This window comes from Vombatus ursinus, unplaced genomic scaffold, assembly GCF_900497805.2.
Source record: "Vombatus ursinus unplaced genomic scaffold, bare-nosed wombat genome assembly UNPS02000577.1, whole genome shotgun sequence".
Lineage (NCBI taxonomy): Eukaryota > Metazoa > Chordata > Mammalia > Diprotodontia > Vombatidae > Vombatus > Vombatus ursinus.
Genome location: NW_020940355.1, coordinates 9,821,010 through 9,837,200, shown reverse-complemented (window position 1 = coordinate 9,837,200; position 16,191 = coordinate 9,821,010). Strand labels below are relative to the sequence as shown.

General features: G+C 35.2%; 1 protein-coding gene across 4 annotated transcripts in view; it reads right to left on the bottom strand.

Moving 5' to 3' along the window:
* Positions 1 to 16,191, bottom strand: part of DTNBP1 (dystrobrevin binding protein 1) — a 171,864-nt gene that overhangs the window by 136,091 nt on the left and 19,582 nt on the right. For 3 of the 4 annotated variants that reach the window (XM_027876444.1, XM_027876364.1, XM_027876221.1), the window contains exons 4-6: positions 12,181 to 12,241; positions 7,824 to 7,956; positions 6,099 to 6,152 (exon numbers count right to left, since the gene is read on the bottom strand). In XM_027876444.1, coding sequence (XP_027732245.1) covers positions 6,099 to 6,152; positions 7,824 to 7,956; positions 12,181 to 12,241 — 248 coding nt within the window. The remainder of the gene's footprint in view (positions 1 to 6,098; positions 6,153 to 7,823; positions 7,957 to 12,180; positions 12,242 to 16,191) is intronic. The other variant, XM_027876291.1, reaches the window with a different exon arrangement.

The window sequence follows — 16,191 nt, the reverse complement described above, 5'->3', positions numbered from 1 at the left end:
AGGGTGGATGGGAAAGGAGGGCAGATTAGGGAAAGGGGTTATCCAGAATGCATGCTGTCTTGGGATGGAGGGAGGAGAGAGATGGGGAGAAAATAGGGAACTCAAAATCTTGTGGAAACCAAAAATAATTAAAAAAAAAGAAAAAAGAAAAAAAAATGACATCAGGCCATCTAGTCCAAAACTTACCTGAATGAAAATCCTCTCTCTAACACACATCATAAGTGGTCTTCCAACCTGTTATTGAAAATTTATCATAAGTAGTAACCCACTACTCTCTCCTAACCTGTTCCATTTTTCAGAAAAGTCAAATCATTAAGAAGGCTTCGTTTCGTTTTAATATCAAGCCTAAATTTGCCTCTTTGCAATTTCCACTCCCTGCTCCTAATTTTGTCCCTTAAGTAGACAAAACAAGTTGAATCCCTCTTCAATGTCCTAGCCTTTCAAAGATGTAAAGACAATTATCACATTTTCTCTCTTTCTATCACCTTCTTCTCCAAGTCTTCTCTCTTCCAGGGTAAATGAAGCCAATTCCTTCAACCTATCTTTATATGAAATGATTTTGAGGCCCTTCACAATTCTGGTTGCTCTCCTCTAAACAGTTTCCATCTTATCAACATGCTTCCTAAAATGTGGTGCCAAGAACTTACACAATATTCTAGAAATACTGTACAAGAATAACATGAGAGATATTAACAAATGCTTTGCTAAAATTTAGGTAGAAAATATCTACAACATACAATAGGTATGTTATAGGTAAAAATTATTGGTAACCATCAAATCCTTTTCTAGATGTTCCTTATCTGTCTTTTTAATAATAAGTTCGAGAATTTTATAGGATTTCAAGGTAAGGCTCACTTGCCTATAGTTTCCCGATTCCCCTTTCTTCCCTTTTTTGACAACTTGACAAAGATTTGACAACCTTTGTCCTTCTGGATTCTATCCTGAAGAGCTTCTCCTGTTTTGATCTTTCAAAGATCACTGAGGGTGACTCACTAAACACTGGCCAGTTCTTTCAGTGGTAGGATGTAGCTCCTCTGAGCCTGGTAAAATGAAATCATTAAGAAGTTAGCAAGATCCTCTCTTACTACCTCCCTGTACTTCTCTTGGTTATCAATTCCCTGTCATTTTTGTCCTTTAAAAAAAAATCTCTTTAACTCCATAATTTCTTTAACTCCACTGCATTACAGTTATTTGTGTATGTGCCATCTTCCCTCCTAGACTACAAGTATCATCAATAAAGGAGATTTTATTCTTTTTTTATGCCCCCCTTGGTTCTAGCAAAGGGTCTTGCAAAAAGTTGGATCTTAAAAAAAAAATTGCTGAATTAATGCTAGTACTACATACCCAAATAAACAATAAAGACTTAGGGGGAAGGTCCTTGATGGTAGAGACCACATCTTATATTTCTTGCCAATTTCCCACAATGCCTACTAGAGTTTTAAATACATATGTAAGCATTAAAAAAATACTTGTTGATTTACTTCCTTTTATACAATCACTTCCTGACTCCTTTCTTGGATGTAATTTGGAATACCCATACCTATTCTTTATGGTCCAATAACATATCAAAGAATTTCTCAGACATCCTTTAAATTAGAATACTGGTTGAAGAATATCATTGACTACTGAATTTTAGAGCTATAAAGCACCTAGAGACCTAATTCAACAGAATGGAAAAAGCAGCTGGAGGCAAGCATTAGCTTCTTAAGTTAATAAAATGTGAAACTGCCCACTGACAGTCAAGAGAAGACTCTAAAGGCACAAAATAGAATTTAATTTAAAAAAAAAGTTTTATGACTTGGATTCTGCAGGAATAGGTATGCTAATGGGTAAAAAAAAAAAATCTCATTTAATTAAAGGGGAATTCACGTTGCCCCATATGGTTTTCTTCACCTCTCCTCGATAAGATCTCTAAGTGAATGAAAGGCATTAACTTGAACTATGACTTAAAACAAAAAGAGCTACAGCTTTCATTTTTTTCCCTTTCTAGATAAAGTTAATAACAATTCTCCAAGAACATATCCCACTCCCCTGTCCCAACCCCCATTGGCCTCCTCTTAACCTCAGAGGGATAGCCTTAATGCTTCTTCTATTTAGGTACTCGCTGCTGCAGACAACTAGATGGAAGATTTGTATTGGACCAGACAAATTCCAAGTTCAGGATGCCTAAATTCACTGTCATTTCCACTACAACCAGAATTCAGGAGACAATTTTCTTCCAGAGATATTTCCCCTATATTTCTTGCCCAGAATTCCCTTCAATAATAAGCCAACTCATAATGGGATAAACACTTCAATAATTGTGACTGCATAAAAACTATTTTACAAAAAGATTAAAGACTGATCAGGAATACAATTATAGGTAAAGAATGCTGATATGTACATTTCAGTTTTGTCCACCTTAGAAGTTTAAATTTCACTTGATTCTAGATCCTACTGTCTAGTCACCCTAAACTTGGTTGAAAAGAAAAGAGAATAAAATAATTACATTAATATTAATAGGGATGATAGCTGCAGTTATCTTGTTTCTAACTTGTGGTCTTTAAAAAAAAAAAGCAAAACAAAAACACAGTTAACATTAAAGAAGGGGGAATCAGGAAAAACTCAAGTAAGAAACAACATAAAAGGTGAGCTTTTTGATTTAAATTTACATTGAGCTATTTGGTTTTAATTCAAGAGTTTTAGTTTTTGCTCTTTTTACACAAGGCATTTATTTTATAGGAGCAGCTAGGTGGTGCAGCAGATAGACCACTGGGCCTGGAGTCAAGGAAGATCTAAGTTCAAATCTAGTTGTGTGACCCTAGATAAGTCACTTAATCCCTATTTGCCTCAACTCCTCATCTGTAACATGGGGACACAATGGAGAAGAAAATGATAAACCACTCCAGTATCTTTGTCAAGAAAACCTCATTGACAAAGTCCATGGGGTCACATAGAGTTAGCCATAACTGAACAGTTCAACAACAACAATTTATTTTTCACTAATATAGACACAAGAAAGATCTAAATAGTCTTTTAGGAGACTTTTTCATTCCCTAGAAATGTTACTCTAAAGTGCTTGAGAGAAGAATCAATGAATTATATCTAAGAACTATAGGAATATCAATAAAGACTTTGCCCAACCTGCATTATAATTAACATTAGCAATTATCTGACCTGAGCACGTGGTTTAATGTAGTTAGGGTCATACTAGAGCAACATGATATAGTGGGAAGAACAGCAGACCAAGTATTAAGTCCCAGGTTTTGTCACTAATGAGATGTGGGTCTCAGTTTCCTCATCTATAAAGTGATCTTTGAAGTTTCTCCCAGCTCTAAAATGCTATGATTCTATGGTTTAATTGGAGTGCTATGAAATTTTTATATATTATAAAGGAAAGAAAGATGGGACAGACTACATGATAATTTGCTTGAAGAACACTGTTAGCTATCAAGGACAATCAAAATGAAGTGTCAAGTTTAGCTATCATCAACACATGAACATAAATATTCTGTCAATCAACACAGGCCAAATGATCACTAACAAAAAGGGTAACAACTGAACCCTCAAATACCTCATATTCCATTTCCTACCTGGCTGCCCTCCCCTGGACCTCATCAATGCTCTCCATCCTACAAAATCACATCAACCTCAAAACTCACATCTCCTCAGTAACCCCTGCCCTCCCTCTGAATGGACAGGTTGGAGGGTAAACAATGGTGAGCTCCTCCCAGATCCTCCATTTAAGGAGGGCACCCAGAGCAGCCATCTTATTATTTCCCACTGCCATTCCCCTGGAGCTTCTCATGTTCCCATGTCAGTTATCCTCCTTTTTCCTCCCTCTCCTTTTCAGTTTCTTCTTATGTGTTTTCTTGCCTTTCTTATATGGTGCCCAGCACATAGTGCTTAATAAATGATTACCGACCCTACTTTTTCTGGGGTATGCATACATGCTACTTATGCAAAACTAAAGACATATATCACTTAACTCATGCTCAACTTTCATGGTTTTGGGAGTAAGGAATGGGGCATAGTAGATAGAATGCTGGCCTTGGAGTCAGGAAGAGTTGAATTCAAGTCCTAATTTAAGACACATGTTACTAGTTGTGCAACAGTAGGCAAGTCACAGTCTCTGACTGACTTATATAAATCTCTGAGACCATAAGTTACAGAGTAGCTGCTGTCATGAATGTATTTTTCTACACTAAGATTTTCCCAAATAAATAAAATCATAAGTCCTACACACACAAAAATATTTAAATGCCTAAGTGATTCTATACATAAAATCACAGAATAGTAATAATAACAGCTAACATTTATATAGCACCTACTATGTGCCATGCACTGTGCTAAGCACTTTACAAATATTATCTTATTTGATTCCTCACAACAACCCTGGTAGATAGGTGCTATTAATATCCCTGTTTTGCAGATGAGGAAACTATCAATGACCTACCCAAGGTCACACAACTAGGAAGAGTCTGAGGTCATTTTGACCTCACATCTTCCTGACTCCCGGCCCCATGCCCTAAAAGCCACTCAGCCACCTCTAAAAGGGTACATTAGTAAATAATACTCACTTACTAACCTAATGTTCACCCAGATTTATAAGACTCTCAATTAAGACTTTAACAATATAATTAATTTTAAAAATATATAACATTTTTATTTTTAAAATTATTCTTTAAAATGTTTTGGGGGGCTCCTTTGATGGATGTTTCCTTAGATTTTTAAGTACTGTAAGCCTTACACATAATTATAATTTAAACAAATCAATGACTTTATTTCTTTGCATGATAGACAGACCCCCCGACACCAAATATATATACATATACACACACACGTATACATGTGTACATATATATGCACATGTATATATGTATGTGTATATGTGAGTGTGCATATGTATGGATGTATATGTTATGTACATATACCTAACATAAAATCAGCATAGCTACTACTAATTTTGAACCTGTAGTCCTTGAACAGACAGAAAGCTACAGCTACATCTTTTCTTAAAATAAAACCAAAAGATCTATATGGCCAAAATCCCATCAAAATTCAGAATATTAATCTCTTATAAGTTCTTTACTATTTAATAGGAATAGATTAGAAAGATTTGGTGAGCTAGGCTGGGAGGAATACCCATACTGGAGAAGTAAGGACTCTCACTATTAAAAGACCAATATTTCAAAAAAAAATAAAGGAAAACAAAAACTAAATATAAATGAGCTTTATTTTCTTCCAATTTTGCTATTTTTTTATTTGATGAATTTAAAGTCCTGTTGAGCTACATCAACAAGGTTAACTTAAAAGACTAAATTTTAAATTGCTACAAAAATCAAATAGTAAAGATATCAAGTAGAACAGGAAAGTATGAACTAATAATGTAGCACTTTAATGCTACACTACTATAACTAAAACAATTTCAATATATTTATAAACGCATTAATTTAATGCCAAAATACGTATGTTCTTCATAAACCACATACCTCAATTTGGTTAAGGTAAAACTTTCCATTTGAGTATAGTCTTCCAAGGAATTTAAGATAGTCCAGATTTTCAAATTTTCAAAACATTTCCCTATTGGCTATTTCTAGGTTAAATTATGTGTCTTTTAAGTACTTATTTTTACCTGACATAGATAAATGAAAGGTAGTTTCTTACTAATAAGTATAATATAACATTAAAATATATAAATAGATTATTTTAATAACCAAAAGTGGTAGTATTTTAAAATGCCAATGAATAAACTGAAGTTAGTAATATTGATAAATATTATCCTAGACCAAAGGGATATTAAGTTGTTTTTTTTTCCAAAGGAATTAAAATTGGCTCACCAAGAAATGCCTATCCTGGACTAGAGAAAATAACACTAGCATCAATTTAAGGCAGAAGTGACATACTTTGATCATAAGAGTATTTTGTAATAGCATTTGAGAGTTAACATGGTCTGGTGGATAAAGCACTGGACTTAAGAGTCTGGCATACCTAGAAATTCTGCCTCAAACATTTACTAGCATTTCAACCTGGAAAAGTCATTTAACTTTTCTGAGATTAGGGTAAACACTGACTTTGGAGTAGAGGACCACAGTTCAAATTCTACTTCTGATGCTTACTATTTATGGGACCTGGGGAGAATTGTTTAACTTCCAAGGCCTTGGTCTTATCATCTGTAAAAAACAAAAACAAAAACAAAATAAAACAAAACAAAAAAATAAAAAAAAACAGGGACAGGTATGCTTTGCTTTCTCATTCCTAAGAAGGGAGAAATAATGTAAAAACCATTCTAGGATATATTTTCAATCTCTTTGCAAGTAGTAAACTAAAATTAAAGTTCTCCAAAGAACTTCAACATGATTCCTTTTACATCTCATCCAAAAAGTAACAATCCTAGTGCAGTAAGACACAATGAGCAGTCAGTTCATCTTGGATATAATCCACACATGCTACTGCTCACAGACTAAAGACGAGTGTAACGAAAATACTGCATCCTTACTTGTCTTATTGGCCATACAGTATTCTAATGAACTGGAAGTTTGCTGACTTGGAGTTTAAGGAAAGTAGAAATATAGCCTTTCACCAAAGGGAAAAAAAATCATATTCTCTAATAAGAAGCATAGATCCTAGTGTCTGAATATAACTTCTTAATTCTAATCACAGACTATTTAAATGACCATTTAATGACTTATTAAATGGCCTTCTTGCCTAAATTTCTTTCTTAAAAAATAAGGAAATTGCATATAAACCAAGGAAAGTAGATTCTAGGGTACTAGACTGAGTATACTCTACTTTTACACTCTACCTAACAGTTTTTTGATCACATTAACTGAAAAGAGTTTTCTTGTGTAAATAACCTCTTTTTTCCTTCTCTTTTAAAATTAAATTGGTTTTTTATTATGAACATAATTATCAACAAACAACAACAAAGAAGACTGTAGGAATCTGTGAACTTCTCTTATGTGCAGTTTTCTTTATAAGTATAAAATGATTTTAACAAGGTAGTGACTCCTACTTTTCCAACTCATCCCATCAATATTACAAATGTAATTAGCAACTAGTTAGCTACTCTAAATTTCAATTTTTGAATAAATCAATATGATCCTAAAAATGTCTGAAGATTTGGCAAGATTAAATATGAAAAATAATTTTCTTAACAAATAGAAAAGAATATGGACAGGATATGATCAAATATAACTCACAGAGATATAAATATATAGGTATAGATATGTCTGTCTAGATAGATAGCTATAAATAGCCGTTACCTTAAGAACATACTATTTTTATACCTCAATGCAATGAACCTTGATTTTTTTGGAGCCCAATTAGAGGTAAAACCCACAGTTGACCAAAATTTTTCCAATTTACTGCACTAAAAGGAAGAGAAAGCTGAGAAAATAAATTCTGAATAAAGACTTAATAAAAAGAAGAAACTTTCAAGACATGTCCTAGAATCAGTATACATTCAACCCCATTTTCTACATATAAACTATTATGCCACATCAATATTGTATCACTACAATATTAAATGATGTTTATAATGACAATCCTGAGGTAGTGCAAGAGCCTCTATCATCAAAGGATTAAATTATGTTGTACTCAACTCAGATGGCAAAGCATACGACTGATGTTTTGAAAATATTTTCAATAAATGTTGAAATAAAGATTTTTCAGCTGAACCCATCGTTAAATAATAATTTAAATTAATCAGAACATTTCATTTCTCAAGCATTCTATTTAATCAAGGTTCTACTATGCTCCAAAAGATTACTGAAATTCAATCAGATTTCTCCCTTGATCATTTTGGTTCCTGCAAGGAATATGTAGAAAAACAGAAAACTTACTCAAATTCGCAGTCACGGATTCTAGATCTGCTAACAACCCTGGAATCTGCTGGAGCTGTTCTTGTAACTCTATTAAACTTGTCCTCTTTTTCTCCCAGTGTACTGAAAGCATCACCACTTCAGTATCCACTCGCTGCAATATATAAGAGACATAGTTCATCACAAATTTTAACTATTTAAAAAACAATAGTTTCCATAGAAAAGGCTTTGTCGGTGTTGTTGTCTCTAACAATTCCTTACCAACTAAAGTTGACATCATCCTGCTCAAAAGGAAACTGACATAATTCTCTTTTGTTGAAGGGATCCTTCTTAACAGGCAGTGCAGGAAACCTCAAATTATTGCTTATTCCAAAAGAGCGCAATCAAGAGAAGAGAAATCTAATGGGTGGACCTACAAACTGCCTCCAAATGTACCCTACCTTAAGCAAACCATATATTTGGACATCTAAATTTATCCCCTCCCCAAAAGGGATAATTGGGCTTTGTTTTGTTTTGTTTTTAAACAGTGAGCTCCCCTAGCTCATTTAGAAAGTGATTGAATTTATGAAACTATATTTTACACACAACTTTTTGGAAACAGATTTACCACATGAAAGTAAAACTGAAAAAGGCTTACACTGCCACATTCCAAAGACATACTGACATGTCCTGCCCTAGGAAGTTTCTTAACTTACTGATATTTTCTGATGAGCTGATAAGGGTTCCAGACTTTCAGCACATGCAACTGTCTGCTTTAGAATCATAAGATTCTGTTTAAGCAGAATAGGTTCATGAATTTAGAGCTGGAAGGGACCTTAGAAATGATCCATCCTTCATTTTACAGATGTAGAAATCTGGGACCACAGATGCAGTGAATTGCTTGAGATCACAGAGATATTAAGCTGCAAAGCTGGGCTTTAATTCAGGTCCTCTAACACCAAATCTAGCCCTCTTTCTACTGTACAATGCCTCTTCTTTAGGCTGCTAAGGCTTTAGAATAAAGCTGGCTACTCATTTTAGGAGGATAATCTCTTAAAGGAACAATTTTTTCAAAGTAGTTTATTATATTTTTATCAACCAAAATCTACCTTCTCCCATCCTCCCCGCTGCCCCTGCTACAATAACTAAGTGAGAACACAAGAAAAACAAAACCCATTACAAATATGTGTTATCAATCAAAACAACTTTCCACATTGACCATGTCCAAAAAAGATTTGTCTTATTCTGAGTTCTTCACCTTTGAGATGGGTAACATGTTTCATTATTAGTCCTCTGGAATCATGGGGGGTAATTACAATGATAAGAGTTTAGCACAATAATATTCTATCACATTTACATATCATAATGTACACATCAATTACTCAATTTATGGGTAGCCTCTCAGATTCTTTCTTTGCCACTTCAAAAAGTTATAAATATTGTTATTTTTAAATACTGAGTTTGTTGTACTAAGGAATAATCATTCCCTTAATCTAACCTCCTTCAAATTCTCCCTTCTCCCTTTTCCCTCCTATATCCCTGCTGAATGAAATCTATTACTGTACCAGTTTAAGTGAGAGTGGGTTCAAGTGTCAATAGCTCCCTACCCTCCTCACATCCCGTTCCCACCCCCCAACCCAGCCGCCTTATTTGTGTAACCATCTGCCTGTACGATGGGATTATGTGAGATAATTTTCCCTGCCTCCCCTCCCCACCCCAGCTTATTCTTCTTCCCCTTTCTTTTCATTCATTTCTCAAGATCATCAAGACACAATAGAACTACTCCAGGCCTTGTCTAATTGAACTCCCTCTATGACCCTGATGATGATGGGATTCAGGAGGAACACATGTATCATCTCTCCATATTAGAATCACCATTTCATTCTTGTTTGTACCCTTATAATTGCTCATTCATGTTTATCTTTTCATGTTTCTCTTTGTTCCTGGGTTCGTACTTCAAAGTTTCCATGTGGCTTTGGTCTTTTCCTCAGGAGTTCTTGGAAGTCCTTCATTTCATTAAAGATACACTTTTCCTCTTGTAGGATTATAATCAATTTTGCTGAGTAAATTATTCTTTGTTGTAAGCCTATACCCTTTCATTTCATTAAAGATACATTTTTCCTCTTGTAGGATTATAATCACTTTTGCTGAGTAAATTATTCTTTGTTGTAAGCCTATACCCTTTGCCTTCTGGAATATCATATTTCAAGCTCTCAATTCTAAATCTTGTCTGATCCTGACTGTGGCTCCTTAGTCCCTGAATTCTTTTTTTTCTAACGGCAATATTTTTTCTTTAACCTTGAAAATTTTGGCTATAATGTTCCTGAGAGTTTTCATTTTCTAGTTTTGTTCTAGAGGTTACTGGTGGATTCTTTCATTTCTATTTTCCCTCTTGGTTCTAAGCAATCTTTGCAGTTTTCTTTTAAGATTTTTTGAAATATGAAGTCTAGGTTTATTTTTCGTCATGACTTTCAAAGAGTCCAATGATTCTTAAATTATTTCTCCCCAATCTGTTTTCCAGGTCAGTTATTTTTGCTATGAGATACCTTAGTTTACTTTTATTTCTCAGTCTTTTGACTTGTTTTACTATATCTTGCTATCTCTTGAAATTACTGGCTTCTATTTGGTCCATTCTCATCTTCAGGGAGTTTGTTCAGGGAGTGAGTTCAGTCAACTAACATTTAATAATGATCTACTCTATGCTAGTGCTGGGGCTCTGTGCTAAGTGATGGGTAAGGTTTTATACTTCTTTTGCCAAGCTAATTCCCTTTCCAATTCTTTTTGAATCTTTTTGCATCTTTTCTTCTAGTGCTCTCATTTCACATTTAAAAATATATTAAATTCTTGGGGGCAGTTAGATGGCACAGTGGATAGAGCACCAACTCTGGAGTCAAGGAGGACCTGAGTTCAAATCCAACCTCAGACACTTACTGGCTAGTTGTGTGACCCTGGGGAAGTCACTTACCCCCTATTTCCTCTAAATAAAATTTTTTTTTGCTTCACCTCTTCTCAGAATTCTAGTTGAACTTGTATCTAAGTTGCATTTTTCTTTGAAGCTTTCTTGTGGACATTTTGGAGTCATTCTCTTCTTATGGATTTGTATCTTAAGTGTCCCCATCACAAAAATAGATTTTTATGGTGGGATTCTTTTACTTTGTTGCTTATTCCTCCAGTCCCAGGGTCATACTCTTCACACTTCTGAACAGAATGTCTAGACTGATCCTGCTGCTATTTTCTTGAAGTATTGAATCTATTATTATTCCAGGATGTAATGAACAGCTCAGGCTGGGGACCTAAAACTTTCACTACTCCTGAAGTGGTCTGATCCAAGGTAAAGTCTGATTAATTCTTTTGTGTTCTGAGCTAGGCTCTTCAGCTGGGTTTGGGTCTAAGCAACACACCTGTGGTCTTGCCCCTGGTTGGAGTTCCACTAAATTACTACTGGATTTAGCTACTATCAGCTAGCTGGAAAGCTCTACAGAACTGCAGGTTCCTCTACTGTTTGGGATTCCTTCCTTTGTTACTGTGCTATAGTCTTCAGCATTAGCTGGAAGGTAGAACTGAGCACGCCCCCCCCCTCCCGCTTCCATTCTGCCTTACTGCCTGTGTCAGAGTGACACAATAGCTGCTTGCTTCTGAACTTGCTTCTTGCTCGGCACTCAGTTTAGGGTCTGTGACTACTCCTTACCCTATTACACTATGAGGAGATCAAATAGAAGATTGCAACTAAATTTAAATTCATTAATTTAGACTGTGGGGATAAGCAGTCTAAATTAGAGAACAGTCATAGATTTTTTTTTTTAAAGAAAAGAATTCTTATACTTTCAAGTACATTAATTGGGCTAACAAAGACACTAAGTATAGAATCTTAGGAACTGACTTTAAAAAATAATTTGTAATTCAGTGCATCATAGTAAATGTTTCTAAAGTGCTTGAAAATGGTATTCTTTCAAGTAAGTTGAACGCGATCCCTTTGTTTACATTGTTCGCTTTTTATTCACTTGAAAACATTGTTGTAAAGAGTAAGCAAAGATAAACTTCAGTGTCCAAATTAAAATAAATTCTGAATTGGTAGGTCCAAATCAATGACAGTTATTAAGTTTACACATAATGGTGGTCCTTTGAACCAGATTATCACAGATAATGTATCTAGATAAGCCAAATACTTGTCCAGAAACTTGAGGAACAAGTAAAAATTCTTTAAGCCAACAAGGACTAGTCTATATCCCAGAGAGACTTTGGAAGTTGTGAAAATGAACTTTGCTCACACAGATTTATAATAATTTATTAAATTCCATTTGAGAAATTCCATATAAGGCATTTTAGTGGAAGCATTCTACATTTAAATAAGTTCATCACTTATAAGCTAAAAAAAAACTCAGAAGAACAAATTCTCTACCTCTCCAGCACTGGCACATTCCTTTGCTCTTTTATGAAGGGCAGCCCATGTATCTTCATATCTAAGAAGAAAACAATTATCAAAGATACATATATATATATATACATATTTTAAAAGCTTAAAAAAATAGTACACAATTGCATAAATGCCTTGACAAACTACGTAAAGATTTAAATTAGTAGCATCATTCTCAGGGTAGATGTACACTTTCTGAAAGTAGCAAGGAGCTAAAGAATTTTTTCACATATTTGAAATGGAAGATAATACCAACCTGGGTAATGCAGACAGAATATATCCAGATCTACAGACTTAATGAAAAGTATAAAGCTGTCAATTATCATTTAATCTCAGCTACTCTAAGGAAACTTTAAGAGTTTAAAGAATTTTTAGATAATTCATGAACTAGATAGCTAATTGTATTGCGTAACTATAAGGCAACTAGTGGCAGAGTGCTTAGAACGTTGAACTTGGGAGTCAGTACAACCTAAGTCTGAAACCTACCTCAGGCACTTACCAACTACATGACCTGGGTAAGTCATTTAAACCTCTGTCTACCTCAATTTCCTCATCTGTAAAATAGGAATAACAACAGCACCTACTTCACAGGGTATTGTGAGAATCAAATGAGATAATAAGTGTAAAATATCTTTCAAATCTTAAAGTGCTAAATAAATGCCATGATTGTTATTAATATTATTGGTATTATTAGAAGAGATTACAGCTACATGAATCCCCAAATCCCAATACAACCCTATGGACACTTAATAAGTACTTGCTGACTATACTTATCCAATTGAAATTTAAATGAAATCTCTAGATTTTACTTTGGTATACCAGATTGTGGGTATATCTTAAAGGAGAACTAAATAAGTGCTATAACTCATTCAGGCAATGCCATAGTGGTAGAGTGGAATTCTCATTTGTAAAGAGCCTATAGTACATCTCCATGTGGCTACTCCACGAGCACCTGAAACCCAAAATGTCCAAAACCTTTCTCCCAAAACTTGTTCCTCTTTCTGACTTCTCTATTTCTGTAACTGGCCCCAATATTCACGTTATTTTTAATTCCTCCATCTCCTTAACTTCCCACATCCAATTGCTACATCCCATGACTTTACCTCAGTCATCTTTTTTACCTAAGTCCTTCCTCCGTTTTCCACAGGCATTCTCCTTGCATAAGTCGTCATTACTCTCTGCCCAGACTATTAAAAAAAGGCTCAGTCTTCTTACCTCTACTCTGTCTCTTGTCTAAACCATGTCATACAAACGTGAGATTAATATTCTATATACGCATATGATTACCAGAAGGGATTTTTAAAGGTCATCTAATCCAACTCCCTCACTTCACAGAGCAGTTAAGTGACTTTTCCAAAGTCACATGTGTATTAAGTACAACAGAACTTGAGGCCAGGTCCTCTGATTCCAAATCCAGCATTCTTTTCACTGAACCAAGCTCTAGTTATGTTACTCCTCTGCTCAAAATCCTTCAGTTGCTCCCTATATTCTACATCCTCATCAGCAGCATGAGGTCCCTTTCAGCTTTATAATCTCAAGATCTTTCCTATACCTTAAAAGGTTATTCTTTTGAATGAAAGAGAACTCATTCTCTTCTTATTCTCCCCTCAGAGAATTCTACTACTACTGATAACAGCTGCCATTTATATAACACTTTAGTTTTCAAATTGTATTATCTCCCTGGAGCCTCACAACAACACTGAGAAGTAGCTTCAACCTCATTTTATTGCCATTTTGTAGATGAGCAAACTAAGGCTCACAGAGAGTAAGTAGCTCATAGTCACACAGCTATTAAGTGACAGGCAGAATTTGAACCCAGGTCTTCCTAACTTCAAGTGCAATGCTTTTTCCACTATACCATACCACTTTGCAAGCAACTTCTGAAGTAACTACAGAAGAGGTTACCAGTTCAAACCTGTTATATTCTCAAGTATGAAAACAAGCCAGAAAATGTCACCTTTTGAAATTAAAGGCAAAATAAAATCAGTATAAAATGGATGAAATTAGCCTGCTGTAGCAGTATCTCACCCTAAGGGAGGTTTGTGTAAAATATGCTGCTGCTAAGATTTTAGTACCTCCCAAATCTCAGCAAGGGACTAGGATGACTCCCAAGTTTCCATCAAAAGACTATGATAAACTGTGCTCTAATTAATTGTCACATGTTCAAGATACTTTGTCAAAACAGAAGGGTGGCAGTCTGCATGGAGTCTTGAAAAATGCAAGCTGTAGATCAAGAATTTTTCAGTGTATCTCAAGCTCTCTGATCCTCTGTGCACAAATGCTCGTAATTTTTAGACAAAAATTTTTTCTAGAGTGGAAAAGGGCAATTAATTTACTCCAGCATTACAATGCCTTAAGATAATCTTGATTCACTGACTCAAAGTCTATGAAACAACCTTCTGAAACTAAAATTTGGTTTTTTGAGTAAACTTAAATCAGAATCAAGCACCTCGAATAGAAGTCTAATGCCAATCCTCAGGCAGCTCTAAACTTAAAAACAAAATTCTCAATTATGAATCAGCCTCTTCTGAGGTTCTTTGGTTTTCCCCTAAAGCCTGATCATTCCTGGGGACCTAAAAGAATTAAGTTTCTGAATCTATAAGGTTGAGGATCATACCCTTGACACATAAGTGTGCCCCAGAGTGAAGATATTCCCATGAGGTGCTACCTGAGCAGAGAATCAAAGGCTCTAACATCATCTTTTCAGTGAAAAGGTTTCAACTATCACACTTATTTTCTAAGTTCACATCTCTTAGCCTTGAACTTCAGTCTTGAATTTTTAGCTACTTCTTTCCCTAGAAGTCCTGCACAAGTAGAGAGATTAAGTTTATTAAAAAAACAAACAAACCAAAAAAAAAACCACCACACTCTCTGCTACCAGAGAAAAGGAGAAGAGAATGGGTGATTCTCTGGGAATAGGAGAAATTTTATGGTTTAAGGGAAAGGAGTTGATGGAGCTCCTTCCAGATGGCCTAAATTTTAGGATCCAAGGATTTAGAACTTGAACTAGTAGGTAGCCAGTTCAGCTCATAAGCAATGGGGCTAAAGTTGTTGCCTAGGGCTAAAGGAAAGAGGAACAAGAAGAGAAGTTAGAATAGGGAAGCACCTGCAAGCAGCAAACCAGACTACTCTGTTCCTGAGCTTTCCTCACTTGGTTCCTTTTCTAGGCTGTCTTAGTCAATCTTCTCCATCTTCACCTCTACTCTCATCCCTAAAAGCGAAACCAAATACCACCTCACCCATGAAGTGATTCCCCTAGTCAACAACAACCTTTTATCTGCATATGGCCAAAATAACCTTGTTTTGCCCATATCCAATGTACTCATCATGTATTATTTTATATAGCAATGATTAGTACATCACATTCCCCTCTGGTAATCTGTAAGCACTATGAGTGCCTTAGCTAAGTTCTGCATCTCCCTCAGTGCTGTACAGTAATCCATATATAACAGGGCCTTAATAAAAATGTGTTGACCTAAATCAGCCCAAACTTAGCATGTCTAAAATCAAACTTCCTTCCCCCAGTCAGCTCTTCCTTAAGTTATCTCTGTTTGTTTCAACAGAGCCATTATTTTTACCAGGCTCAAAAATCTGGAATCAGCCTAGATTCTTCTCCCACATCCAGTAATTTCCCATGAAGGGAAAAGGAGAAGTAGATGCAAAAATTGAAAGGCTAAGGATAAGTGGGTTAGAAAGTATTTTTCATGCAATTTTTTAAAGTATGGCCATAATATGTCCATACATAAACCTGTGACAAAGTAATATTGATGGCAGAAAAATTAAGACAAGAACATTACTATATTAACATCATGAAGACATTACAATGTGAAGAGTCCTGGACAGTCTCTTACTAAAAACACTATTTCTGCTGAAATCAAAAGTTTATACCAGTTACCATAGGCAACCAGGAACTAATTTATCTAATGAACCCATATCTCTGGCTTCTGGGTCACCTCCTTATGGTTCACAAATGGAAGTGATGTCAGTAGGGGCAGG